The following is a 27,345-nucleotide window of genomic DNA, read 5'->3' as shown; positions in this document are numbered from 1 at the left end:
TTGTCCTTCCTGTTGTCTTGTATTTTATTCTCTGCTATATTGACATGAGGTCTCTACGTCGATGTATGTGATTTAAAATAAAAGTGAATGAATACAGACTTGTCTTCACATACAAACTGCATTTTTCACTTATCAGACTGAACAAAAGGATAATTTTCTTCTGTACATGCAGATAAGAGGAACAAAGAAACCATGATTTCACCCCGAGTGCGCAGCATGAGGCCCTGTCTGAAGACAAGCAGCTATTCTGCGCCCTGACAGTAAGTTTCTCATTTCTGAGCTTGCCTGTTTGAAGAGTTCATTATGGAGAAAAGAAGAAAAAGCAGCTTGTCACTGTTTAAAATATCTTTAATGGTTCAGTTGGTATAGGATTTGGAAGCATTAAGTCAAGACATGGTCAGCAGCCATACAAAACGAAACCAACTAGTCAATGTCGACTGAGAGAAAAATAAAATACAAAGGCAACACACAAAAAAAAAACTCAAAAAAAGAAAAAAAGGACAATTAGGCAACGTCAGGTCATCACAGTAAAAAGATACATCGATCCTACTCAAAATCAACAGCATGCTGAAAATAAAACCGGTAGCATTTTCAATGATGATCACACACACGCGCACACACTCACACACAGGCACATTCATTCATCCACAACTTGAACGAAGGCTGTAGAACAACCCTGATAGGTCAAATGTACAGTAAGACGCCTTTTAGAGGAAAAAAAAAATGCATAGACAAATAAAGAATGTTTTAAAACAAAAGTAAACATGAAAAGACAAATGTCTTCGTCAGCGTGACACACCTGTTGGCTGTTTACATTTGCGATGATTGCTGAGGACATTCAAATAGAAGTTATTGCCAACAAGATAAAATGGATAACAGTTTACCCATTGAAAAAAAAAAAAGATTTGTTTTTTTTTTTCTGAAACATTTTAAAAGAGCTAGTAGCTTCCACGAACGTCAAGAATGTACAAACAATGGTCATTGTGGCAAGGCTTCAAAGATCCTCCACTTGAATGAACATTATAAACCACGAGGCAGACATGCTTGGCTTCAAAACATTACGTTACAATTATTTTAAGTTATACAAGTTAACAAACTGTACTTAAAACACATTAAATATTGAGCATGTCACTAGAAAAACATGTCGATTGTTAACAAATATTTCATTTGAGCTATTCCAGTTGAGTCAATTAACACAGAGAAGGCTTCTTTTTTTTTTTTTTTTTTAAATCACACAGGGAATAAAAACAGGGTTACAAAGGTTTCTTTTATCCATTGAAACAAACATAGAATCTCTGTGCTAAATATCAAAATGTATTTTTTGCAAATATCCCATCGATAATAGTGCAAGAGATACAGTACAGTCAGAAATAGCACATAGTTCTTATGTTTAGTTACAGGTAGAAAAAATTAGAGTTTGTGTATTTTAGTGTGAACAAAGAGCCGCCGCTGATGACATGAAGGAGCGACTCATGTTAGGACTTCACTATCTACTGGTTCTCCATCTTTAATGATGTGTTGGAGGAACTGGGAGTCAATTCAGTAAACAATAAATTATAACTACAGCTTGTCTCTTATCAATTGTCTTGATCATTATGTTAATTTTATCTTACAGATAAAAAAACAACAAAAGTACAATTGGCACAATCAATTCATTATTGTATTTTTCCAACTATCTGTACAATAAAAAAAAAAGGTTTTACATGTCACAATAACCCAAAACCAGTGTGTGTTTGGGGAGAATGTGTACACCTGTGTTTCATGTGATTATATCTGCTAGTGTCTTTAATTCTTGTGCTTTCTTCAGGAGAAAAGCACTGTTGCACTTTCAACAGCCTCAGGTTCAAAATAAAGCAGCAGAAGAACAAACAGGGCCTCATTTATAAAAGTGTGCGTAGAAGAAAACTGTGAGCGCTCGTCTTAACTTAGAAATCACATCAGTCATGACACCAGCGTCATTATCCTGCCCTGTTAATTCCCATGATTAAACATGAAGGATTAATGACGGGCCTGTTGTGAGTGTTAATACACACGTCAATCAGCATGACATTCTAGTGTTTGTTATTGTGAACAACACTGCAAATGCAGAAAGAGAAATAGAGAAAAAGATGTTGAGTATGTTAAACTTATCTCTTTTGCTTTTGTTTATATTTCTAGTATGCCTAATAAAAAGATGATCAGGAAGCCGATTTATTCTAAAATGAAATGGTGAGATTGATGCAGAAAAGACCATCTTGTAGCTGCAAACTAATTAAGAAAAAGAGATTGATGTCACCGGATCGTCTGGCTTCTACAACTGACTTTCTGCTGCAAAAAGGCGATAAATAAACAGGCCAGAATTTGATCTAAATTGAAAATAATTATCTGAGAAGAATCATTAACACATTGGATTTTATTTGACTACTTTGCCTGCGTGGGAGATGTTCGCTTCTTTTTATACACATGAAATATTTATAAATGAGGCCCCTTGTGTGACAGAATACAAAAAGCCTTTATAACAAAACAGCTAAATCAAAAACAATTTCAGCCCCATTAGGGTAAGCAGAAATAATTAAAATCTCTCCCCTAACAATCATCACATTCGCTGCTTGACCAAAACTATATTTCTCTTTGCTTCAATCAGCTGCTGACTGGTCAATTCCTCCAGCGACCACAGCAGATATAACACGTAACACTGCCTAAAGTCTCAACACAGACGAAATAATACAAAAACCATCAAAAAGAAAAAAAACTACATTTGATATTCATCCACACAATCTGTGAGTGTTTTCACTGACTGCCTTGTTGCCAAAGCTTCAACCCACAGTGAAGCACTTGAGTGCATCTCAGGTAATGGTGTGCCAGCTTGTACGAGGAGGAGTCGGGGGGTGGGGAAAAGGTTGGGGGAGAGCGAGGCAGCCACCTCCTGGTGTCTCTTCCCCTCCTCTTCCGTCCCTCCCGGGTGCCCCTCCTCTCCTGAGCTCATCAGTGACGTGATTGTGGAGTTTGGGTTGTTGTGGATCACGTGCGGGGCGGGACGGGGGCGGGGCGGGATGCAGTGGGGTGGAATGAGAGGGAGGGGGGGCCGAGGGTCACTGGCGCCGATCCTCCGTCTCTGACCGTGAGAACGCCATCACCACGTCCTCTGCACCTGAGAAGGGACGGCAGAGGGTCAGGTAAGTCCTCCAAACAAGTACAAGTACTACACGGATGGTGAATCTAACATGCTCTTCTGCAACAAGACAAAGTGACAAAAACAAGGACAATCTAGTTTACTCTCACTGTTGTGGATGTTGTGAATGTGGTTTTTAAACCTGTAGTGTGAAACTTTTGTCTCCCCCTTTGGCAGTGGGAGTAATTACACAAACACGCCATTCTCCTATTTGCTGTAACCTACTGTCACTATGGTTTGTCTCCCTTTCAGCTTTGGCAAACCAATCTTTGCTTCCTTGCGTGGGAAAGTCGCCACAGACATACAGAGTATACATCGAAATACAGAGAGATTGATCTGGCGGTGATTGGCTTAATCAGCATTATGTGAACTTGTTTAACAAGGGCTTGAACCTAACGTACATATAGGGCTGTCCCAATGATCATTTAATGCTTAATTGAAAATCGTCCACGAATATTTTTAAAGCTTCTGTGATTTGAGACAAATAAAACACAATAGAAGAGCTCCATTTCTTGCTCATTATTAAGTGTTTTGTTTCTTTTTTGGTGCAGCCGACGCAACGCCTCCTTCTTCAAAAAACAAAACAAAAAGAAAGCATTTGAATACTGTTTTGGGACGTCAATCACCATGGCAACGGTCGAAGCTTTGAAGCTTCGACGCATTCAGGTCAGGCCTCCGGTGGTTCATTTGTATATAAAAGTCTTGCACCAAATATTTTTGTGCAAGACTTTTGGAATCAAGTGTTACAGTTGATTATCGAAGCCAAAATCTGTTTCATAACGGTGCCCTCCCCCTTTTTCTTTTCAGTGCTATTGTATAAACCTACACATTCACAATTCTTATTCTTTTATTTTTAATCATTCTTTACCTTCTTTGTTCAGTTTTTCATTGCCCTTGTTTCTAGCTGTGTGTCTGTTTTTGCGTAGTACACGGAGAGCAAACTTTCATCCCAGTTGACTCAATAATTGTTTCTGATAAGTTCAGTTTAGTTTGAGATTAGGTAAAGTGTTGCTGTCTAGCACAGAAAAGTTATATTTACTTTAATGACTAACAGGAAATGTCTCATCTCTTTGCTTCACATCGATACTGGGTGTGACCTGTAATGGAGAGCTTGTCTGAATGTAGGACTACCAAGTGAAACACACACTCCCGCTGAGATCATCTGCATTCGGACATATCCATAAGAATCTGGCATCAGGCGCTGAAATGTGTCACAAGTAATCAACTAGGATCAGATTTTGCTTTTCTGCTCATATTTATTGTCTGTATGACAACTGCTATACAGAAGAGGACAAATCAAAAAAGTTTGGGACATTTGTTGTGTACGAACAAGGCTGCTCAGTGTGATCATGGACGTATTTGCATCCAAACTGCCCTGCTTTTCTGTCTACAGGCATCCCAGACCTGTCTGAACTATCCACTGATCACCCAAAACGAATTTTAGCTCCAAGTGTGAAGCGAGCAGAGTTTTCTTCTAGTCTTTGGATCCTGTCAGTATCCTGTAAATCCTGTCAGCTGTGACTCTAAAGCTGAGAGGGCATACACCGCCATGGAAATGCTTTGGGTGCATTCAGGTAATTTCGTAGACTGGCATGTTCACCTGTTGTGGAAAAGCCACCGCCTGCCATTGCAGCGCCCTGACAGGAGATACTGTAACACGCTGAGTGGCCTGCTGACGGCAGCATCCTGCTCTGCCATGATAACACTTAGATCTGAGGCTTCAATATTGTTCAGTCTCCTCTGCTGCTGCAGCTCAGCACCGTGAGGCGCACGATTGTCTGTCAGCAAACAATGCTAGATTACAGATGGTGATATTAACTCACTAAGCTGTGGAAAAAGAATCCATGGGCCCAAAGAAAAGAGACGAGGCTATCTACAGTATACATGGTTCGATTTCTTTCTACTCTTTAGTGCTTCATTCACTTTTACCAAGTTAATGAGGACAAATCGATAATTACAGCCTCCTCTGGGTTGAGTTAACTAATGGATCCTGCCTGCTACACAATAGGACTTCGTCAGCTGGCTGTTGTTTAACAAGGATTCGTTCGTTAGTCTTTTGCCAACTGTGATTCATCAAGTCGTCTGGGGCTGCCAACACCTGCTGAGACAGTTTTTTTTTCTGCACGTATATAGATTTTCCGATTCTATTTGAGTAACATGACATAAAATACAAAGTGCTCCTTCAGGGCCTCATATTTCCCACTGTTCCTCTGTATAGACCTAATTTTTTTGGCAAGGACTTATAATTTGAGCAAAGCGAAAGAGAGAGCTAAAAATGTGTCTGCCAGATAAAGTAGGAAGTATTAAAATCCCTCTTGCACTGTCATGCTTGGCAGCATGGTGAACTGCATTTGCTTCTTGGTAATGGAAACTGATTGTGAATATATGAGAGCACAGAGTACATACAGCAGCATTTCTAGTGCCCTCAAACCTTTAATTAAAAACACATCTCTTACAGAAGAGAAGAGCAAATGACAACGAGGTGCCACAGCCGACAGAAAACACGATCATATACTGAATTACAACATTTGACAAGCTATGATCACATAATGATCATTAACACCGTGTTCCGACGCCTTTGTAGAAGGTTGAGCAGATTTTCCAACGGCGCCCTGTGCGTGTCAGCTATAAAAAAAAAAAACACTTCACCACAGCCCTGAAGTGCTTGTTAGATTTAATTATTGTAGAGATATGAAAGTAGGCCAGGGACTGTATTTGGCACAAAGGGCGGACCCTCCACATCAGACAGCACAGACCCTCCAAACACTGAATTTTGTGCTTCATTTGGCTATCTCTGGGAGGAAGATAATTAGCGTGTTTCTATTCAGGTCGTTGAGAGCTTGCTGAGATCGAGGCTTATTGGGGGGGAGGGCCCGTTTTAATATGAACTTTCATGTTTTTCTTCCCATGGGATCTTATTGGCTCACCAAAGGAGGTTATGGCAAAGAGAAAGCCGATCGGCGAAAGCAGCACCGGGAGAAAAAAATAAGATAGAGATGAAAAAAAAAAATATTGGCAAAGACACACTGTTCGACTTCAGTTAATAACATAAATCTCATCTGCTTCGAGACAGCACGTACGGATAATGATGCTCGAACAAGAGACAATTATGTAATACAACACAATAGGGACTCGACCCAAACTGCGCCACTGCTGAATAACACGGCTGCTCGAGATGACGTTTTGGCGCATGAACTAGCAATGACACCGATTTATCACAATAACTGCCAGTCTGAATCATTTTGTGTGAAGGAGTTCACCCTTGTATAACGGGCAGTTCGGAGGAAGGACATGTCGGACTGTGTGTAACTGGAGCCCGGTGACCAGCAGAAATGCTCTCAAAATACATCCACAGAGCTGGAGATGGCAGGGCTATATCTGTTTTACTTGAGCACTTCGCCTGAGAGTCATGTTTGGACCTCGCCCTGCCACACACACACACACACATACACACACAAACACACACACACACACACAAACAAGCTCCAGCCAACACGATGGAAACGTCAGGTCCCTCAAAGCAGTTGCCTAGCGACAGAAAAAAATCTAATGCTGCTGCCTATGAGCAAAGATCTTTTAGGTTGTTAAGATGCAGCTCTGGCCCCTCCCTCCACGGTGCACTGATCCCCTCCTCGCCCGGCCTGATGGGGGGTAAACACAGCGGCTCCGGATGGTGGATTACATAAAAACCAGCAACAACAGCCATGTCATCTGATTTGTCCGCCATAAATACTTTCAAAGTAAGAAGAGCCCCCTCCTTCATTACAGAAATGGGCTTTCTAGGAAAAGAACACAGAGGTTAAACTGTTTCATTGCAAAAGTCAAAGAGTGTTTTTGTGTGGAAGAAATAATACACAGTGGTTATAAAAAGAAAGCAGAAAGAAAGAGATAAAGTTTCTTCTCAGCTATGTGCTTAATAGTGATGAGAATCTCTCAGTACCACATGACTCAGAGGGCTACGATATGATTATAGAACAATAATCGTCGCATCTCGATTCATCTAAACTTTTTTTTTCTGTGTGACTATTTGGTATATTTAAAATATTGAGTATTTTAAAAGATCCAAAATGAAAACATTTACTTGCATTAGTCTGCACCAACAGAAGCTCCTCTCTCCCACAGAAAACACAGCTCCTGAAAGGCCTCATTAGTAGTCCTGCCTTTAGTTTCATGACTTTGTGACATCACACTACATCACAGAGTCACACATTTGCATTATTTATGTCTAGTGACTGGTTTGGCACATAAGAAAGGATTTAGCACAGCTGCTCTGTTGTTGTCAGCAGTGCTGGGTCATGCGTGTGTGAGCTGACCAATCAGAAGAGACTGGGTTATTCAGGGGGTCCCTTGAAAAGACAGGAGCTAAAACAGAGCGTTTCAAACAGAGGGGGAATACAGCGCTGGAGTACTGGACTATGAAAAGAATGGTGTGTTTTTTGTGAGCATTAAAGCATGTAAACCTATTCAAGTACAAACCCCAAAAAACAGGAACCTGAAAATTAGCCTAGTATTATGTTTCCTTTAAATTTCTGATAATAGATTTTTCTGCATTGGAACATAATCTTTCAAGGTAGATTTACAATGCATCTAAGAACCCACCTCTAGTCCTTCATCCAGTACTAAAACAATATTTCTATTCCTTGTCAGAACAAACATCTGATTAACTAATCAACTGTTTAAGTCATTTTAAATTTTCTTTAGGTTTGATGCTAAAGAACAGCGATTAAAGAATAAATAATCATTAATCGCAGCCTTAGCTTCATCCCACCAAAAGCTGCCAGAAGCAGGAACATCCATCTATTCACCTGAACTAATTCACAAGCCAACAAAGTCTTTCTTCACACTTCTGAGGGACTTTAAATCAATATGTTGCCTGAAATTAACAAAAGAACATACAACGTTCCACTGAAACCTGTGAGGATAAGAGAGCCGTGAAATGAACCCAAAGGGAGTTTGTTTGAAGTTGCAGGCACTGTGCTTTATCCCTCGAGTCCCTTCAGTCTGAATAAGCAGAGAAGCTGCAGCCATATGATGACTCCAGTGTTGCAGTGATGAACCACTGAGTTATTAGTCAGAGCGGCAGCAGCATTTGAGGTCACAATCTGTGCAGGGTCAGCTGAGAGGATAAAGACATGGGATCCCCCCCCTCACATGACAACGACAGCAGGGGCGGGTTAAGAAGCACGAAACACAACGGGAGAGTGTGTGTGGTCCAGCTAAACATGTCAACAAACACAGTGGGTCTTCGTTTACATAGTGTATTTAGGAATCAACTGCTATTTAAGAGTCACATAAATGATTACTGATGATTGACGCATTAGCTCCAATCACTTCTCTTTCTTTTTAACATATTTTTGTAAGCCTACGTTTTCACTTTGCCACCAATTGGCTACTTTTTTGGATGCTGCTGGTTGATTATTATTTCAATGGTATTTTAAACATCTATTTTGGCCAGGTGGACGTTTTAAAAGACATCATGTATTTCCAGACTTCCTGGTTAATTAAAAGTTAGAAAAGAATTTAAGTCTATTTGTCTATTCTAACGAGTTGCAGCCAAATGTTCGTCATAATAACATTTGATGAAACTGACCAAAAAATATGGCAATGGCAGCGTTTTCCATAAAATCTGTTATGTAAATAAAGAGATTGTGGAACTAAAAAAATCAAATTAAGTAGATAACTTATGCAAATGAATGACTCCATGGAGTCAGATTTGTGCAGAAGTTTCACTTCACTCCGTGATATTTCAGAGCTTGATAAAGCTTATTGGGTTTAAGCAGCAGCAAACAGTTTTCTCTTCTAAATGTACCCTTTATAGATGCATTTAATTAATTTGACATTTTGGTGACCACATCAAGGCAGTAAATTTGATTTTAAGGCAGCAGATTTTCATGGATGGAGCAAGTCCATAACTCAATCAGTTTTGTATAAAATTTTGGTTTGTGTTGCCAGTGGAGCAGAGAGGAAATTGGCCAATTCAACACATCAGAGCAGGGAACAAACCTTTAACATTTTGTCTATACAACCAAATACCTATTGACTCATTTGAGAAGGTTAACAGTGTATTTAAGAGAGTGCCTGTGTTTCAGTGCATAAGGTAGATGTGAAACTTCAAATCTCAGTCTCTGGCTCTGATTCATGCTGCAGTGAGAAACAGTATAAAGTCTGAATCGATACTACTCTGCCCTGGCCAAGTCGCCAAACAAAGGTGGGTCCTTGTTCCGTGTTGCATGGCTTTCACTTTAAAAGGCAGGTATAAGCATTGTGTGATACCGTGATTGTGACACAGACAAAAAGAAACAAGATTGTGTATCGATTGCTCAGGGCTGCAGTAATATCTGAAACAGGAGCGGCTGTATTTCTGTACGAATTGATGGAACTGACGGAGAGAGACTGGAATGTCACACTCTGCCTGTGTAATTAGCACTCCAGCTTGCCTCCACCAGGCCCCCTAATGACACCTGCTCCAATCTACCGATGTAGCACGTCGCAACAACACCAAAGCCCACAGGGAAGCTTGGCTTTCCTGGGACAACTGAGGTTGCTATAGCAACGCCTCCTCGTCTATCCTCTTTTGTTAAAGCCCTCAGACTTCCTTCTGGGAGGAGTAAACTTTCCTTGTCAAATCAGACAGGATAACAAGTCCTGAGATGGCTGGCTTTATGTGTGGCTCTGACAAACCGTATTGTTTAAAGTGACATGATGTCAGCTGTAGGAAGCTGTGAATAAGTTAAAGGACGGGAAGAACAGCAGCCTGATTATGAAGACAAAACATCTGTACTCCACATATTATGCTAACTACTGTGCCACAGAGAGACACAGTTATTATTCAGTATTACCCTTAAAAGGACCAATTACAGTGAAAAAACGCTTCATGAAGCCAGGCTTCACGAAATAAGTTCACATCATTTCCAATCATAATAACAACATTTAATCATATCATACAGTGCCTTGCTCGCCCACTGTCCTCCGCTCCTCCACAGCGCCAAAATTCAGCTACATCAAGGTAGAAAGCTGAATGGGAAAAATATTATATATATATATATATGTATATATATTCTCAGCGCCAGAGCCTTTGGCAGAGAATTCCTCTTTGGCCTGATTAAAATTGCAAAACAAAAATCTTCATTTGCTCATTTGCATGTATGGTAATCAGCCAATTAAAACTATCTGAAATGCAAATTCAGTGACCCATAGACTTAAAAGAAATATGAGTGGCAACCCCCGAGTTGGTTTTGTCTTGTTTCTTACAAGGAGGAACCAGATTTGGGGAATAATTTGTGGTTTCCAGTCAGTCTGATCAGATGTGATGAAGGATAACAACATTCTGGATAGGTTACACTGCAACACTAACACATTTGTTTCTTATCAGAATATGCTAATCTTACAGCAGCTGTGATGTTAAACAATTGTCAGATTAGCTTCTGGATGCTCTCACACCTACACTTCTATTTAACATTTCCTGAATACAGCCCGGCCTTGATTTAATCTAATCAATATGTGAGTGTGTCTTCACTCCACCACCGTGCCCTCAGCGCCCTCTAAGCGTGCTGCCACTGGATCGATGAGTCCATGTCTGACACGTGACACTAGCGCGCCATGCTGAGACCCTTGAGGACGCTGGTATCAGAGCATCCTGCATCAGCATGTTTAAACTGTCCTCTGTGTGGCTGGATAGAAGCTGAAAAATCTCTCTGGTTAGAGCCACCTGACCTTTAACAGTGACTCCAGCGCTAACAGCCTAAACTCTTTTCCAATTTAACAATATTCAAACAAAGCATATTGGTATGAGGGGTGAAAAAAAGATTGTATGAACCTTTAAAATAGCAGACTAAATGGTATTACTTGACAAGCTGAAAGGGATGAGTCATCCACTCTAAATTATTACTCTTAAGTGTGCTTTTTAATGCAGTTGCTACCAAACCAGTATTTTCATTATAAGCATGCGCAGGACAGGTTCGCTTTTTGAACAATGCTATAGGAAACAGCTTTGTCATATGGCACCAAAGGTGTATTTAATATCTCAAGCTCAAACTAGACATTTAAAAAAACGTTTTAACTCAGTACAAGGTGGAAGACATTACTCTTTAAGTTGTTTTTCTCACAAAGGATGACTATTGCTCAAGCTAACCTGTACAGAATAAAAAACAATACCAGACACAGACAATCAACCTTTGCTAGCTCGTCACTGAAAGTGTTTGTCTGGCTGCAGCACTGTGAGGATCAACTACAGAGAAACACAGTGAACCACAGAGAGCACAACCTGATTTAACCCCACACCGAGGTTCAGTACAGTAGGCCTAATGTCTACAGCTTTCACTATCTTAACTCATCACAAAGTGGATAACATTCCTTTAAGTGTCTCTCAAAAATTAAAAACATTGTTCATGCTATCCTGTACAGGAAAAAAATAAAATCAAACTCAAGGGTGTGCTGCATAAATCAACCAGGCCAGCATGAGGCCTGAAGGTGGACCTCCTGCGTGCAGACACGTTAATGACACAGACACAAACAAACAACTGTCACTATCCTTTGTGAGCGGCTGCCCAATCTGAGTGGTGCAAGTACGACATAGGTACTGCAACACCACAAGGACAAGCACACACAGATCGTACTTTGTTAATTAGTAGAGCTGCAACTGACGATTATTTTCATTACTGATCAATCAGGATCAGGAATACTTTATTGATCCTGTGGGGGAAACTGTGTGTCAATAATCTGCTGATTATTTTCATGATTAATTATTTAGTCTATAAAATATCAAACCATTTGGAAAAAAGTTCATATCAATTTCCCTGAGCCCGAACTGGAATCTTCAATTTTTTTTGTCCAACCAACAATCCAAAACCCCAAGACTCTTCATTTATTGTTATAAATGACATTGTTACCTTTCTTCTTTCGATCGACTAGCCAACAGATTAACTCATCATTGTAGCTCTAGTAATCGGTTATTTGAGATCTGTGCTTCAGTAGAATTATGTTTTAAAAAGGCACAATGACTGTGTGCAAGTTGTGAGGTAATAAAATGTTTCCTTTCATCTATGTCCCCATAGTATGTATTACCAAGTGTAAATTAGATCAAATAGTGGACTTCCCTCTTCATATAACTGAACCTCTTCACACCACCTCAAAATGATCCCTGAATGTGCTGATACCTACAAACTGCTGTCCTTCAGTGCAGCGTTTAAAAGTGATTAACTTTCAGCTATCTCCAAGCTGCCTAATCACAGATAAGATGCAGACCACAAATTATTTATTGCCACACTGAGGAGGCGGCAGGCTGCCAAATGACACTAAATGTGTCTGTGATGTATAATGCATAGTCGGAGCACCTTTCACCAGTCATATCGTCCATAATTAACGAGGCTCTTCTTAGCGGTATTGACACAGCACAGACATGGAGTCCTGTATCGACTTAAGGGCAATGAAGGTAGAGAACGGGGGTACGCTGCACAAACTGATCATGAGGCTGTAGTTGTTTAACCAGATAGAAAAACATCCTTTTTCAAAACCATGACTTCAAATCAGTGCTGATCTCACTTCTTAAAATGTGATCTTTCCTATCTGATGCAACGCTTGATGAAGAAAAGTACTGCAAATAAAATTTCAATGATGCATCCAATATTGCAGTTGAGGCAGAATATATGACAATGCAGTTTAATTCCCTGCAGGTTAAAACAAAGATGATAATAAGCATCAGAGAAGGACAAAAAGACAAAGTCATTGTGCCATTACGTGCCTCCTTAATACCCTATAATAATAAACATAATCCTTCTCCAACAATGAAAACCACAGTTTTATCAATTCAAACAACGCTGATTGTTTCTTGCAACGGAAGGACACGCACAAGGAGACATAACACTCCACTGTAGGTAAGTGTCGCAAGCAATTTTCCCCGACTTAAGCTCCCCTGAGGGACCAATATCATGAGGGACTAAGCGAGACCCGGGGCCCAGCAGGTTTACCACAGGAGGACAGCAGGGCTCCTATCTCACAGTGTGTTTGGGCCGAGCCTGGAAAGCTGCTGATAAATCGACTTAGAGAAAATCATCTGGAACAATTTGCTGCTGCTTTCTCAGGTAACTGCAGTGCCTCTGCACATACAGCATTGTGTTTACTGTGGCGCCCTCTTGTGGTTTAAAAACACAACATCTATAGAGGAGATAAAATAAGCTCAATAGCACCCTCTGGTGCCATGAAGAAGCATGGCCATCATATGTCACATTACCAAGCAAACCAATGCTTATAATGACACATATGAAATGAACAGTGATTTGCTTCACCATGTGCACACATTAATATCTGAACTGTGTACTCTTTCTGTGCAACTACTCATGAGAGGCAGTGGTGAAACTGGCGATGCGCTCATGCTTAGGATGAGTCACACGTTTCCAGTCAGCCACACTGTTTGCTGTGTGAGTAATCTCACAGTACTGGTGGGCCGCTGAGTCGGCCTCGGTGCACAGTCAGGGAATCCGTTGGGCGTGCTGGTGTAATGACTCCAGAGGAGCAGTGTGTGTGTGTGTGTGTGCGCGCGTGTGTGTGCATGGAGGGATTTTCCCTTGTTTTCAGCACTTCTATGACCTGCGAAGGTGGTGTTTTATGAGCTACTATTAAAGTGTTTCATATATTAACCCACTATAATAACACCTCTTATCCTCATACCTTCAAAAATCCAAATATTAAAGCTAAAACTATATAAACTTACACTTACACATTACCCTGCATAGTAAATAAATACAACTAACTCACAATTGACAATGAAATAATTATTTTGAATGGTTTACTCTCGATAAAACAATTCGATAAAAAATCAAACAATAATAACTGCACGTAATCTGTGTGTGTGTGTGTGGGTGCGTCACAGCCTTACCCTGGTCTATATTGTGCTGTGGTAGCTGGCTCATCTGACTGTGGACCACACCTGCGTAGTTCCGGAGAAAAGCCTCTTCACTCGGTGTAAGCTGAAGTGGAGTAAACAAAGTGAGAGTTCAAGTTATAAAACAAGTACAATTTTTTTTACTTTGCATGAGTAGTCAGGTACGCTATTATCATGCTGATTAGTGCAATCAAATCTTAATCAAAACCAATTCTCCCAGAGGTAGACAGGGGACATTTTGGATCCAAAATATTTATTTTTACATGAATTATTCACAGAAATCATTTGGTTGTTCTTTCTGCCCTCCTTTTGTGTTTTGGTACGCATCGCTCCCTTTAATCATTTTAGACTTACAGGAATATTTTACTGTTCTGTCCATTCAGAAAGGGAAAGAGTTGTTGGTAGACTGTACGGAGAAAACGTAATTCTACTGCAGCAATAACAATCACAAAGTCTGTCACTGAAAGTAGAGCATCTTCTAATGTTGTCTCTTGCTGACAAGTGTTTCGACTCTGTGGTTATAGCTTTGGGAACCATGTGTTTGTTGACTGGAAACCGAGACCTAATTGTATAAAAATCCAATTTATAGCAACAAACCTAACACTTCTGTTAGGAATAGATACACATTTGACGCAGAGAAACAATCGAGACTGGGTTATCCCACGTAGAATATTAATAATGATGGCAGCTTTTAGCCATGTAAAGTGAATTTGTAATAATATCATAAGTTATTTAAGAGATTCTTTCGCCTGTAATTTACCATATGACAGTTGGGTGATAGTATCTTAAGAACTGCACTGTCGAGCTTATGAGGCAATCATGCCTCATTTCAGGGTTCTCATTTTAGCCGACTGTAGATTGCCCAAATGACAAAATGGGACTCTTATCTGTTGTCTGCATGCAGACTGTGGACTGTGTCTGTCTGTTGTTCAAAAAGACCCACAGAGTGATGAGTATAAGGAGGGATGGCTCTCTGACTGTTTTGTCCTCCACACTGGTTTAAAAATAAAAACCCTGCATATACAAGTATTTAAATCTGCTTGTCATCTTTTTTAAAAAAAGGTTTGACGGTTGGCATGTTTGCATAACATACTAGCTTCTGTAAACTTGCTGTCATTTAGAACGCAGTCAGGTTTTGTGTTCTCCGGAGGTTGTTAATTATCATCTCTGCTCAATTCCTCCGCTCTGTCAAAAGGCATTTTGTACCTGAGCTTAACGGAAAACACATATCTGGAGCTGCAATCTGCTCTGCCTTATGCAGACACACAAAATCAGGTGGCTGTATTTTCTCAGTGATGTTAGATTTGATAGCAAGTGTGTATCCCCGTAGGATTGCAGACTGCTATACAGGGCCACCCGGAGTCTTTGACTGGTCTAGATGGCATCCAACAAAACCAAATTATACATTCAATTTTAATAGAATTTTGACATGGTAATGATGGTTTCTGGTCTTGATGTCCAGGTTGGCATTAGTGTAAGGAGATTGGACAAATATATCTGCTATCAGCGATTAGCTGAGGCCATCGCTAGTTGTCTTTTAGGCGATTTTAGGGCTATTTTTGTAATTTTCATCAAAAACTGAAACCTGATGGTGGGCCACGAGCCAAAAGGCCAAAACCTATTGTATTGCATTGTTAAGATGCAAAATGGTACTAGTATCCCAAGTTTCCTTAATTGACAGTGCAAAGTGTCAATCTGCCCGACATGCTGATATTATGAAAAATATTTAATGTTGTATTTTTACGTCGCTAAATTACATTAAAAATGAATTAAGATGTCTTTTTCATCACACCATATTAGACCTTAAGCTTTGGCCAGCCCTGATCTAAAGATGTGTGTCGAGAAGCTGTACTTACATTTGATCCCATTTTCTTGAGCATGAGCAGGACCCGCACTTTCTGTTGAATGTACATGTCTTCAGGAGACTTCCCCGGGGCCTCCTCGCGGTTCATCCCCCCTGCTCCCGTGGCTCTGAACACACAAACAAATCCACGTTACACAAGACCTGCGAAAAGTCACAGCTACGCAAACAGTCAGTGTTATTAGAAGTCAACTTTTATACACTGGGTTGTTTCAGCCACATAATATGACTGGGCATAAGTTGATACAACGTGGCAGCTATAACAGTGATTTTACTTGTTTTTTCCGGTTTCTTTTATATTTGTGTTCTTCTGTATGAATTGGTATTATATATGAGTTCTGTACTGAATAGAACTTTGTCAAAAGCCTTTTAAACACAACATTTGTAACCACTGTGTAAGTTATGTTATCTCGGTTCTTCGGCAGACATTAGGCTCAGACTCGCTCTCAGCTTTACTACTGTTATTATAAAAACAACATATAAGACTGACTGCATTTCAATAATCAAACGTTTTCAGACCTGATTTCTCAGACATACAGCACCGTGTGATAAGCATTTCATTCATATGATCCAAACAGTGGTCATATCAGAAGTCTGGGCCCTTGTCTCCATGTAGTCACAGAGCAGGTTTGGCATTTCACAGCGTGAATGGCTGTTATTAATATTGCATAGCAGTTTTCACACAGATCTCGCCCCTGCCTGCTCCTTCCCTCTCTTATTCTCTGTCTAACTAATGACCTATTTTCACTGTCAGTCTGCAGAGATGCAAAATATGGGCAAAGGCGGAGAAAAAGGGGGAGGGAAAAGAAGGCGATAAAAGGAGCTGCCAAAGCTAATGCGGATGACAGAAAAGGGATAGGTTCCGCTGTGATAGCACACACACATCAAGGTCGGTTGTTGTCGCATTAGATCTCTGCTGCTACGCACCAACAAGACAAGGCAGACTGTGCAGCTTGATATCCAGCCTAAATTTGCTAATTGAAAAAGCTAAACATGCTGAAGAAATAATTCACAGAAAGAGTGAAATTAATCTTTAAAAGGGATAAATCTGGTGTCACAAAAATACGATTTAATGGAGAGGATATCAGTATGCAAGTCAGGATTTGTTCTCCCCTAAGAATCTTTCATAAAAAGCCTACGGGAGCCACAGTGACTATGATAGTTCTGGCAATTTATTTTGGCCTCTTATCTATACAAAGGACCACTAATGCATGTTGACAGGCTGTTTGATGTGGGGTTATATTTAATTGAGGAGCTGGCTCGCCGTCCCCCCTTCTCAGAGCCCTGGGGAGGAGGGGGGAAGATGAATGGGGCACCGTTGGCCATTGGCTTGCGTTTGGGTGCCACTGTGAGCTTGTGGATTCATCCAGATCAGAGCAGCTGGAGACCATGCTTCTGGCTATAGTCGTCATAATTACAGCCACCTTTGGTTGGCTGTTTACTGCAAGCAACTAGCACTTGACTTTTGTATTTGTCTGTTTGCAGCCACACAAAGTGGAAGCAAGTGAAAACATTAGTTGGTCACTTCCACCTTCCACCTGAGCGGCAGGTGTAGTTAAACTCAGGAGCCACTGAGGACTCGAGACAGACATTTAAAGATGGAGAGAGCGTGTCGATGTAAGTTCCTCAGTGTGCCTTCAGGCTGGTGTTGTGTGAATGTATCTGGGCAGGGGTAGTGATGCAGAGGGGATGTTGTTGGAGAGGGTGGCGGTGTCTCCATATCAGAAGCAGTGACACGTTTGATCACGTCTCCAAGCTCCTCGCTTCAAACAAATGGAAGAGCTAAGGCTCCGGGCAAAGACCCACCAATGAGACGACACACAGAATGAATGAATCAACTCAGGAGCACCAGTCTGCCTGCCTCTGAGCCTCACTGGGAATGACACGGTCACTGTATATGAGTTGATGAAGAGGATGAAGAGAATAGAGTTGCAATGATTAGTTGATCAGTCGATCAGAAGAAAATTAATTGGCAGCTATTTTGATAATTAATCACTTAAGTTCATTTTCACACAAAAAGTCAAACATCTGCTGGTTTCTTAAATGTTAAAATTGGCTGTTTTCCTTATCAGTTATGACAGTAAATAACAAGTCTTTGGGTTTTGTACGGTTTCTCAATTAAGGCTGTCAAAAGTGTCAATACTTTGATATCTTTTTCAATACCACGGGTTCAAAATGATACAATATCCGCAATTAATAGTATTGAATACCCCAAAGTTCTACTATTGTATCTAAAATTAAAATTCTGTTATTGTGACAGCCTTATTATTATTTCCTTGATTAATCGATCAGTGATTTATAAAACAGGGACTAAACAATTAACCGATCAATCGTGAAAATCATCAGCGGATTAATCGATAAGGAAAATAACCATTGGTTGCAGCACTAGGAGAATGACTGACAGACAGGATTTACCCTAATTGCCAAAAGGTGTTGTTTTGTCCTGAGATTTTCAAAGACAAGGATGATACAAACATTCATTAATATTCAGGCTTATTTTGAGACTTGATAACTTAACTATTTTCATGTCTGCTACAGCACAAAAGGCCAGTATATTTCACATTCATCATGTGTATAAATAGGCCCACCACTTTCATGATTGAGGCATTTCTGATCTTCTGATGTTCGCTTTTGAAGTTTGAAAACTGGCCATATTTAGTAACATCTCTGCCCAGGCTGCCGACTGTTTTGAGGGTTGCGATTTGTAATTTTACCAGCGAATCGCATCAAACTTTCACAGCGGTATCTGCTTTGAGATTGATTGACAGAAAGATTGATTTGTTGACTATTTTGGCAGGTGAATAACTGCAGAACTAGAATCATTAGAATTCTGGTACTCTGTGAACTGGATGATAACATGTATGAAACAGTGATTAACATTGTGCATATGATTATGTAACCAGTAGTTCCACTCATGCAATCCTGCTGAACAGAACAGCTTTCCAACCACGTTTATAATTCCAGCAATGCGGCAGATGGTACTCGGGTGCCTGGTGTGCAGCGCCTCACTGCGATGGGCTTAACCTCCAAATAATGTCTTCCTGGGTATCACTGCTGGATTACAGCATTTTCAACACTTTGGGTCATGGTAAAGTCCAGTGGAAGATGATTTTAAAAGCCAAAAATGTCCTCATAGTCAGGTGTAATATTTGACAATATGAATGCAGCTATTTTTTTTTTAAAGTTTGTACTTATAAGTACGTATTACACAATATATACCTCGACATTTTGAAATCTCCTCAAAAGCACTTCATAAATAGGCTGGGTGACAGAATTGAAAATATCACATATTTTGGACCAAATACCTTGATATTGATATTGCCACAGTATTGTAGGGATGACTATTGGTACTTTCATCGATATAACTGATAAAAAAAAGATATGATGACTAAGTGGCAATATTTAGAACAAGTAGAGCAGTCTAGTAAGAAGAGAAATGTACATCATTTTACTGTAATTCAGCCTTTAAAATCAGGAAAAGACTACACTTACGCTACATCACAATATAATGATATCCACAATCAAAGATGATTTATAGTCTCGTATCCCAATAACAATAGAAAATCAACATCAAAATATTGCCTAGCTCTGGTTCAAATAGCTTGTTTTGTCCAAGAAATAGTCCAAAAACTCTAGGGTGTCCAAGGTTACCTCTTGAAATTACTTGTTATATCTGACCAACACTATCAACCCCCAAAATATTACATTTAAAATTATGTAAAACATAAAAAAATCAGCAAATCCTAACATTTGAGAAGCTGAAGCCAGTAAATGTTTGGGATTTACCAGGTTACAAGGTAAATTTAATAAAATATCAAACAATTAATCAATCAGAAATGTTGTTGATCCATTTTTTGTGACCTAGTAAGATTGTCCCTAAAAACATCTGCCTTTTTATTACACGATAGGGCTGCTAAGCGAACAATTATTATCATTTTCACTTATACTGTTGATTATTTTCGAGATTAAATGACTGATCGTTGAAGCTCTTTCACAAAATGTAGACCGACCCATAAATTCATTGCAAGACACTGACACGATTTGTCATACGTCTCTTAACATTTCAAGCTGACTTCTGTTTCAAACTCCTCTGGGGGAACATAAAACACAAACTCTTCTATTTATAGAGAGAAATGTCATGAATAACATGGCTGCCACAAACAACCAAATCCATCTAGACTGCTCTTTGACAGTTTAGACTAACATACTTTATTTGTCTGCTCTGACACATCCACTAAACCATTTTAATAAGACTTCTCAAAGAACTGAAACATGTATCATAGTTTATATAATAAAGCTATAAACAGTTACACAGCTAAAAACCTACATTAGGATTTTGTAAGACGACCCTTCCTATGTAAAGTCTGCTAGCAGCATTAAACTGATGTAAACACTCTTCTGTGTAACATGTGTTACATCATTTCAAGGACCACAATAAGGGTCCTGTCAGGCTCTTTGTCTGGGCTTGATGTTGGGTTCTGAGGTGGGCTGGCTCAACACTAATCCCCCGGGGGATGCTCAGCCAGCCTCAGACGCATGCGGCTAATATTCCAGACGTAATCAAAGGCTTTCTTTAATGCTGATCTGGGCCTAATCCCCCCTCGCTGCCCATGTTGGGCTCTTGTCAGTGTTGTGATGTTGGGTTGAGCTGAGACATCGAGCTCTGTGAGCCCCTCTAGGCAGCCCAGTTAAACCACAGCATCAATGACACTGAACTGAGAAATCTAAAAGAGACAAAAAACAACATGACACCCAGCTTATATCCTCCAATCTGTGGTGAGACTCAAAACTGACATGGAAACATATTGTGACGCTGCACTCATTTTAACAGCTCTGCTTTCTAGCAGTTGAGAATTGTCTCAATCATTGGGTCTCAATTCATTGCATTCAAGTGTATAAATTACATAAATCAAGTTTTTATAGACACATTAAAACGTACTTTATATATAAATATATATATATATATATATATATATATATATATAAATATATATATATATATATAAATATATATATATATATATATATATATATACATACATACATACATATATATATAATATTGTCTCTCCCTTGTGCATAAAATTACAGTATATCTAATCTTAAAAAACATAATTTAATTCTGCCTGTTGAAAAATTATTTAACAATTTCAGAGGTCCTTTTTTCATCTTTTCATCCACATTTAGTTACCATGACGAATCATTGACAGCTGTTTTGCAATCAGTTGTGAATCGAAGAATGACATGGTTAGTTGTTTAATCGAATAGTTGTCAACTATACAATTAATCACCAACTTCTTTGATAATAGATAAATTGGTTCGAGACAACTTTTAAGAAAAGAAAAAAAGTCCAATTCCTTTCTCGCTGCTTCTGAAATGTGAATATTTTCTGGTTTCTCTACTTCTCCATGGACAATCAAATCATTACTTTTGGGTTGTGCACAAAAGAAGACATTTGGGCATGTCATCTTTGGCTTTGGGAAACACTGATCGATATTTCTTACCATGTTCTGACATTTTATGAAAAAAACTAATTGATTAATTGAAAAAATAGTCTACAATGAAAAAATGATTAGTTGCAGCCCTATTCAAGTGAATAAGTTGCACCATTAAAAGTGTTTAATAAATAATAATACATTTTGTTTCTAGGTTGGGCATAAAAATGATGAGTATATTTCATTCCTTAAAGACACGTTTGACATTTTTGCTTGAAATTAATCAATGACTGAAACACTTATTTACTCATTCAAGTAGCTGGGAATTAATTTTCTTTCCATCAACTAAATGATTAATCGACAAATTGTTGCAGCTCTAATTGAGACAGTATTGTATCACAAGTAGCATCTGCTTCCCTGCCCTCTGAGCACATAGCAGGAGACTGAATATCTGCTGCTGTAGTAGGAATATAGCTGGAATCCATATCATGATATTAGTAGGGATGCACTATATATATTGCACAGATAAAAAATCCGCCAAATAATGGAAAATTTACATTATCGGCAGATGAAGAAATTATAGCCGATAAATCTAGCCAATAATACAAAGCAAAATTGCTTTTGTTGACTTAACAAGTGCAGAATCTAAACACAGTAGGTGGCGGTATGCACCTGTGAAGTTGTTTTGTGAGTGGCCAACAAACACACTGATGTCGCACTTGCAACGTCATACTGCTGCACCTGTGTAGAGCCACGCAATGTAGACAAGAGCCACACATGTCATCACTGTGTGGACTTTTTTTTACAAGAAGAACACAACACAAGGGAAAAAGTCTTCAAGTTTAACCATAAAATCTTATCACAGCTATGTAATATCAAGCAAACCATCTTTGCTCACTACATCTTAGGTGTGCATTAAAAAAAGCATAAAAATGTTGGTTTCTATTATCGGTTATTTTATCGGTATTGGCCATTAGAGTCAGGTAATTATCAGTTATTGTATTGGTTGAGTCCATATCGTGCATCCCTCGATATTAGTATGTTTTCTTCAGATATGCATCGTGTTATGTTAAATGTATGAGTGAGGAAAAAAGGCAGTGAACTGTGTTCCTCTGGTTCTCTGCATTCCAGAAATCTTGTGTACATTAGTGTCTCTAAGAAATAAAAACATGGAGAAGACTTCTCAAGATCATTTCAACACTGTGACAGGGCCACACAGTGCAGTGAGGATCTGCTGCCAGAGATCACAGTATGCAATGTGATAGGCCCTCACATTTGCTGAGGTGCATGAAGGGCAGAGGCTGCTGCCACAGTGCACTGGCCCAGTCACACAGGGCCCGGTTCACTTTTCGAGCTTGTTATTGCCTCAAGAATCAGCTGCTCGCATGAGTCACAATGTCTGATTGTTTTAGAAATCAAATTCCTGCAGCAAGCAGAAAAACAAGAAACAGGTCTTAGGATTGATGGACAAATTTGTCTTTGCGTGGAGTTCGGCGCTGCTAACAGCCTGAACTCTTTAAATCCCTGAGAGGTCGACAGCCTCTACAGATGGGAAAAACTGAGAAGGAAAAATAACTTGAATTCAATCATGAGCTGCTCCAACATCTCAAGCAAATGTGTGAGAAACTTAAGAAGGCTAGAAGCCTGGTGTGGCTGCCAGCTGGGCTGCAAACAACCTGGCCTGGTTCTGTTGAGCAGCTGTGTCACTGCAGGTACACACTCGCTCACGCACACATGCTCTCCTCTACTGATGATTACCCATGTCACGAAACCTAATTAAACTAGTAGTAGTCATGCTGAAATTAGGACAGAACAATAATCTCATTCAACACTGCAGTTCAGCATCAATTTCACTATTTATCTTGTCACAGAGCCCAAAGTGTCATCTTCAAATTGCTTCTTTCTTCCAACCAATAGTCCAAAACCCAAAGAATCTTCATTTACTATCATAAATGACATAGAAAAGCAGGAAATCCTAACATTTAAGAAGCTGGAATCAGCTTGAAAAATTACCGAAACGTTTAATCGATTATAAAAATAGCTGGTCTCAATTTTCTTTCATTGCTCGATCGATTAATCGTTGCAGCTCTAGACATTTTAATAATGATGTCAGTCTGATCGTCTGAGCTTATACCCATCCAAACCTGCAGGAAACATCATGAAAACTATTTGACCTGCCGCACACCCAGCAGACTGACTCCCTCCAGGTCGGGGCAGCATGGGGTCCTGAAACAGCGTGAGCCAGACGAGCAGACATCGCAGGCCAGAAAGGCTCTGGCTTGGACTTAACTGGATGTCTGCTGTCACGCTGCCTTTGTGTGAAGCCATCTCCTCACATGTACAGTGCCCACAACAATGGCTACAGTATTTGGGGACAATGGTGATGAACTGGATTGTGAAAACATGATTGATAAGTAGGTCATGTCTTGTTGTCACCACGTGAGGCATGAACTCAAACAATCCTGTTCAACTGCTTAGTTCATTGCTGGGTTTCTGGGTGTGCTTAACTGTCCTTTGACTATTGCTGTGCCACATTAAGTTAATATTAGGACCTACAGAGAGTGAGTTTAAAATAATTTATACCTTGAGTCACTGGGAAATACAAGCTTTTCCTAGATAGTTAAAAAAAATATTACCTTCAGATTATGCCAACCTAATTTTGCAAATTTCTCCAAGACACCATGTGTGATACAACAGGGTTTTCCACAGACCATGCTATATAGGCCTAACATAATTAAATCTAGTGTATGATCTCAGAACATCTTAGCTCTCTCCTGAGGGTCCCTCAGAGGAATTGAAACAGAAGCTGCTGCCTTAAGCTGGTCCCTTGGGGGTGCGGCTGCAAGATTTCAAAGGCGCCAGCGTCAAGGCAGAGCATAGAAATCTGAAAGTTATATGATCTGTGCGCTTGGAGGAATACAATGCAATGCAAATGTGCAGGATAACATGCACAACAGACAAAGAACTGCGGACAAGAAAGATAGCAATGCTTTCTTTAACACAGTTAAAAAGCCTCGCTGGTGTTATTTGGACTGGGTGCGTAAGCCATGCACGGCCGCAAGCAGCTCTACTATCATCGTGTCACAACAGGCCACTACATGGGCTGGTTAATAATGCTGACAGGCTGACAAGTTTCTGTGCCAAGTGCAGAGCAAGAGGTTGTGAGATGAACCAGCCCACCCTCCCAAACTGCGCTCGCAGGCAGCTGATGAGATCCCCTCGGGGATCAGGGGGGTTGAGCAGGCGCTGAAGAGCACCTGCCCGGAGTGTGAGGAGGCAAGGAGGGGTGGGAGGCGAGGCCGGGGGTCCTGATTTCTCTCCAAAATCCATCCAGCTAGGGGAATGTGCAAACTAAGGCGGGCTTGACATACTGTGGTTCATGACCAACTCTGCTAGTTGCCAGGAGGATTGGGAGCGCTTGCCCTGTGGCCAAGCCTTGATACCCACTGGCTGCAGCAGTCATCAATGCCCTGCTGCCGGCAGGGTGCCAGCTTCACCACTCAGAGGGTTGTCAGCTATCTGACATGTGGGGGAAAGCAGACACTGTAAAAGGCAGGGTAGCACAATGCATCCATGGGTGGTGTGATCCAAAAATAGAAAACCAATGAAGGAGTTATGTGAAAAACAAACTTGAGCATTAAAGCCAATTTGAAAGAGAGCGAACACATGAACAGGAGCAGCATTTTGAATGTTCTCTGAGTCTGAGCACTGCCATGGCTGACTGTAGGTGTTGTGAGTGGGATAAATGGGTCTCTAATTTGTATTTACATGTAGGCTTGTTTCATGTACATGTAGTCTGCTTATTTTCTTGTCAGCAGGAGACCGTAGTGTTGTTATTAAGAAGCTTTAAGTACAAAAACGTTAACATCTCCACCGCTGCTCGCCTACAAGTAACGTCAGTACAACTGTAACGTGAACGCTAACGAGGTTGTGCACTCACGTTAGCTGAGATTTACAGTTTTTCACCGGGTAATCTCTCGATGTTCCTACTTAACTTTAAAGACAAACTCGTAATGGAAAAAAAAGCAAAACAGATAAAAACGAGTTGGTTTTGTCAGAGACGGACACACATGACTGTGAACGGTTCCTGTTATCATGTTGCGGGACGCAGTCTGTTCAAACTGTAGCAGCGCTCTTGCTAGCAGGCAGCAAGCCTTCACCGCATTTTCGATATGAATCTGAACCAATATCCGTCGTGGAAAAATGTTTGGACAGTGCTCTCGCTGACTTGCGAGTCGCGTTCATTTTCACCCGACAAACATTTAATTTTAGTCTCCACTAAACCAGCGCTACCTTTGGCTAATCAGCCAATGCTAACCAGCCAAGCTAGCTCGCTAGCATGCCCGAGACAAAAGCCTGTATGAAGTTCCTATGGGTGCAAACACCATCCAGGTGCCGCTGCTCTGCCAGAAGTGTAAACGCCGGGATTCAAACACACGTACCGTTTCAGAAATCCCCTGACAACGTGCAGCTCGTCAGGAAAACGAGACATATGAGCTTACCCCTCCTGGTCCAGCTTTTCTTTCTTCTGTGCTCTGTTTGAATGGTGTGTTGTTGTAGGAGGGCGTCCTGTTCCGGGGTCACATCCCTCCAGTCGGCAGAGCTACGGCGGACTGACTCAACGCAGCCGGAGTCCTGGTGGATGTGCAGTACCGCTGCTGGCCACTGGGGCCGCTGCTGGCCCAGCATACACTGTACCTACATGTAGTACAAGACTAGACTGTCCTCTGTACACACGTCTCAGAAAACACTAATAAATACTACTGCTATACTACTAGTAGTACCACTACTACTACTACTAATAATAATAATGATAATGATAATCATAATAAAATAACTGTAATAAATTCTGTTAAAACGAATTTTACAACAAACTAAATAAACAAACTGTCTTTGTTTTCATGATTTAAGTAACTGAATAAACAAACTGTCCTTAAAGGACAGCACAATTTCTAACTGTTTCACTTTGTTTATATTTGGCGGACCCTGCCACCTTTCTAGCTTCAAACAGTGTCATGGGGACCTTATTTTCCTCTGAGGACAGCTTGTTTATTCAGTCATGAGAAAAATAAATATTTCTGAGTTTTCATTATCTTATCAATACTGTTAATATTTCTGGTTGTTTTTTTTTTCCAAAACTACATAGTGCCCCTTTAAAGGAAAACTTAGCCTTAATACAATATATATTCCCTGATCCCCAAGTCAATTATGAGATAAAATGTTAAAATAAAAGGAAAGAAAGTCAAAATTATGAGATAAAAAAGTTTGAATTGAGATACATTTTTAATTATGAGATAAAAACAGAAATTATATTTTACAAATTATATTAAATTCTTAACTATGACATACGACAACTATGACTCATAATTGTGAGCTAAAAAGTCAAAATTGCGAGCTAAATGTTGACTTTTTATCTCATATTTATGTCATTTTATTTAATTTTATTTTTATTAACTGGCTGAAATGGGCTTCCAGAGATTTGCATTTTTCTTTTCCAATTTAAAATAAGAATTCCCATATTATAGTAGCACAAATGCAGTTTCTTAATTTTTAGGCAATCTGAACACTCTGTAACTATTTCCCACATTAATTGAAATTATCAGATATCATCAATCGCAGCATCATACAGTACATAAAACATACCTGTGCTCATGATAGACATTTCACTGTGAACTTTGTTATATTATTGCTAAAACAATAAACAACCGGAAACCCACCAGACAAACACTATCACATTTGCCAAAAATACGGTGAAAAATCTGAAATGAATTTAATTGCTGCAGCCCCAGTTGAGGAAGAAACATTCAGTGTGTTTGTTAAAAATAATAGGGGCTCAGACAGGATTATTGTGCATTGATTGATACATAAAATGAATAATTAATTTACCTTTCTCTGTTCAGTTGTAAACAGACTGCACATCCGTCTGCTATGCTCTAAAAACTGGATCGTCTGATTTTCTAAACTTTACCTGAGGGAACGGGTAAAAACATGTTTTTGTGAAGCATGAACTCCCACTGTC

General features: G+C 39.9%; 1 protein-coding gene across 2 annotated transcripts; it reads right to left on the bottom strand.

Moving 5' to 3' along the window:
• Positions 1 to 327: 327 nt before the first annotated feature.
• Positions 328 to 25,941, bottom strand: ctnnbip1 (catenin, beta interacting protein 1). Of its 2 annotated transcripts, none has more exons than XM_073471130.1 (4): positions 25,829 to 25,941; positions 15,887 to 16,001; positions 14,025 to 14,115; positions 328 to 3,130 (listed from the first exon to the last, which is right to left on the bottom strand). In XM_073471130.1, the coding sequence occupies exons 2-4, from the start codon at positions 15,980 to 15,982 to the stop codon at positions 3,072 to 3,074; spliced, it is 246 nt and encodes an 81-aa protein (XP_073327231.1). In that variant the 5' UTR covers positions 15,983 to 16,001; positions 25,829 to 25,941; the 3' UTR covers positions 328 to 3,071. The 2 variants fall into 2 exon arrangements, with proteins under 2 accessions (XP_073327231.1, XP_073327229.1); XM_073471128.1 differs by having other exon boundaries at positions 1,233 to 3,130; positions 25,769 to 25,871.
• Positions 25,942 to 27,345: the final 1,404 nt, after the last annotated feature.

Source organism: Pagrus major, chromosome 7 (genome assembly GCF_040436345.1).
Source record: "Pagrus major chromosome 7, Pma_NU_1.0".
NCBI lineage: Eukaryota > Metazoa > Chordata > Actinopteri > Spariformes > Sparidae > Pagrus > Pagrus major.
This window is presented reverse-complemented; position numbering and strand designations above follow the sequence as displayed.

Coding starts and splice junctions, on each gene's coding strand:
- ctnnbip1 (XM_073471128.1), bottom strand. CDS start 25,818: ATGTCTCGTTTTCCTGACGAGCTGCACGTTGTCAGGGGATTTCTGAAA. Junction 14,116..15,886: donor TCAAGAAAATGGGATCAAAT/GTAAGTACAGCT, acceptor ACTCCACTTCAG/CTTACACCGAGTGAAGAGGC. Junction 3,131..14,024: donor ACAGCACAATATAGACCAGG/GTAAGGCTGTGA, acceptor GTCCCTTCTCAG/GTGCAGAGGACGTGGTGATG.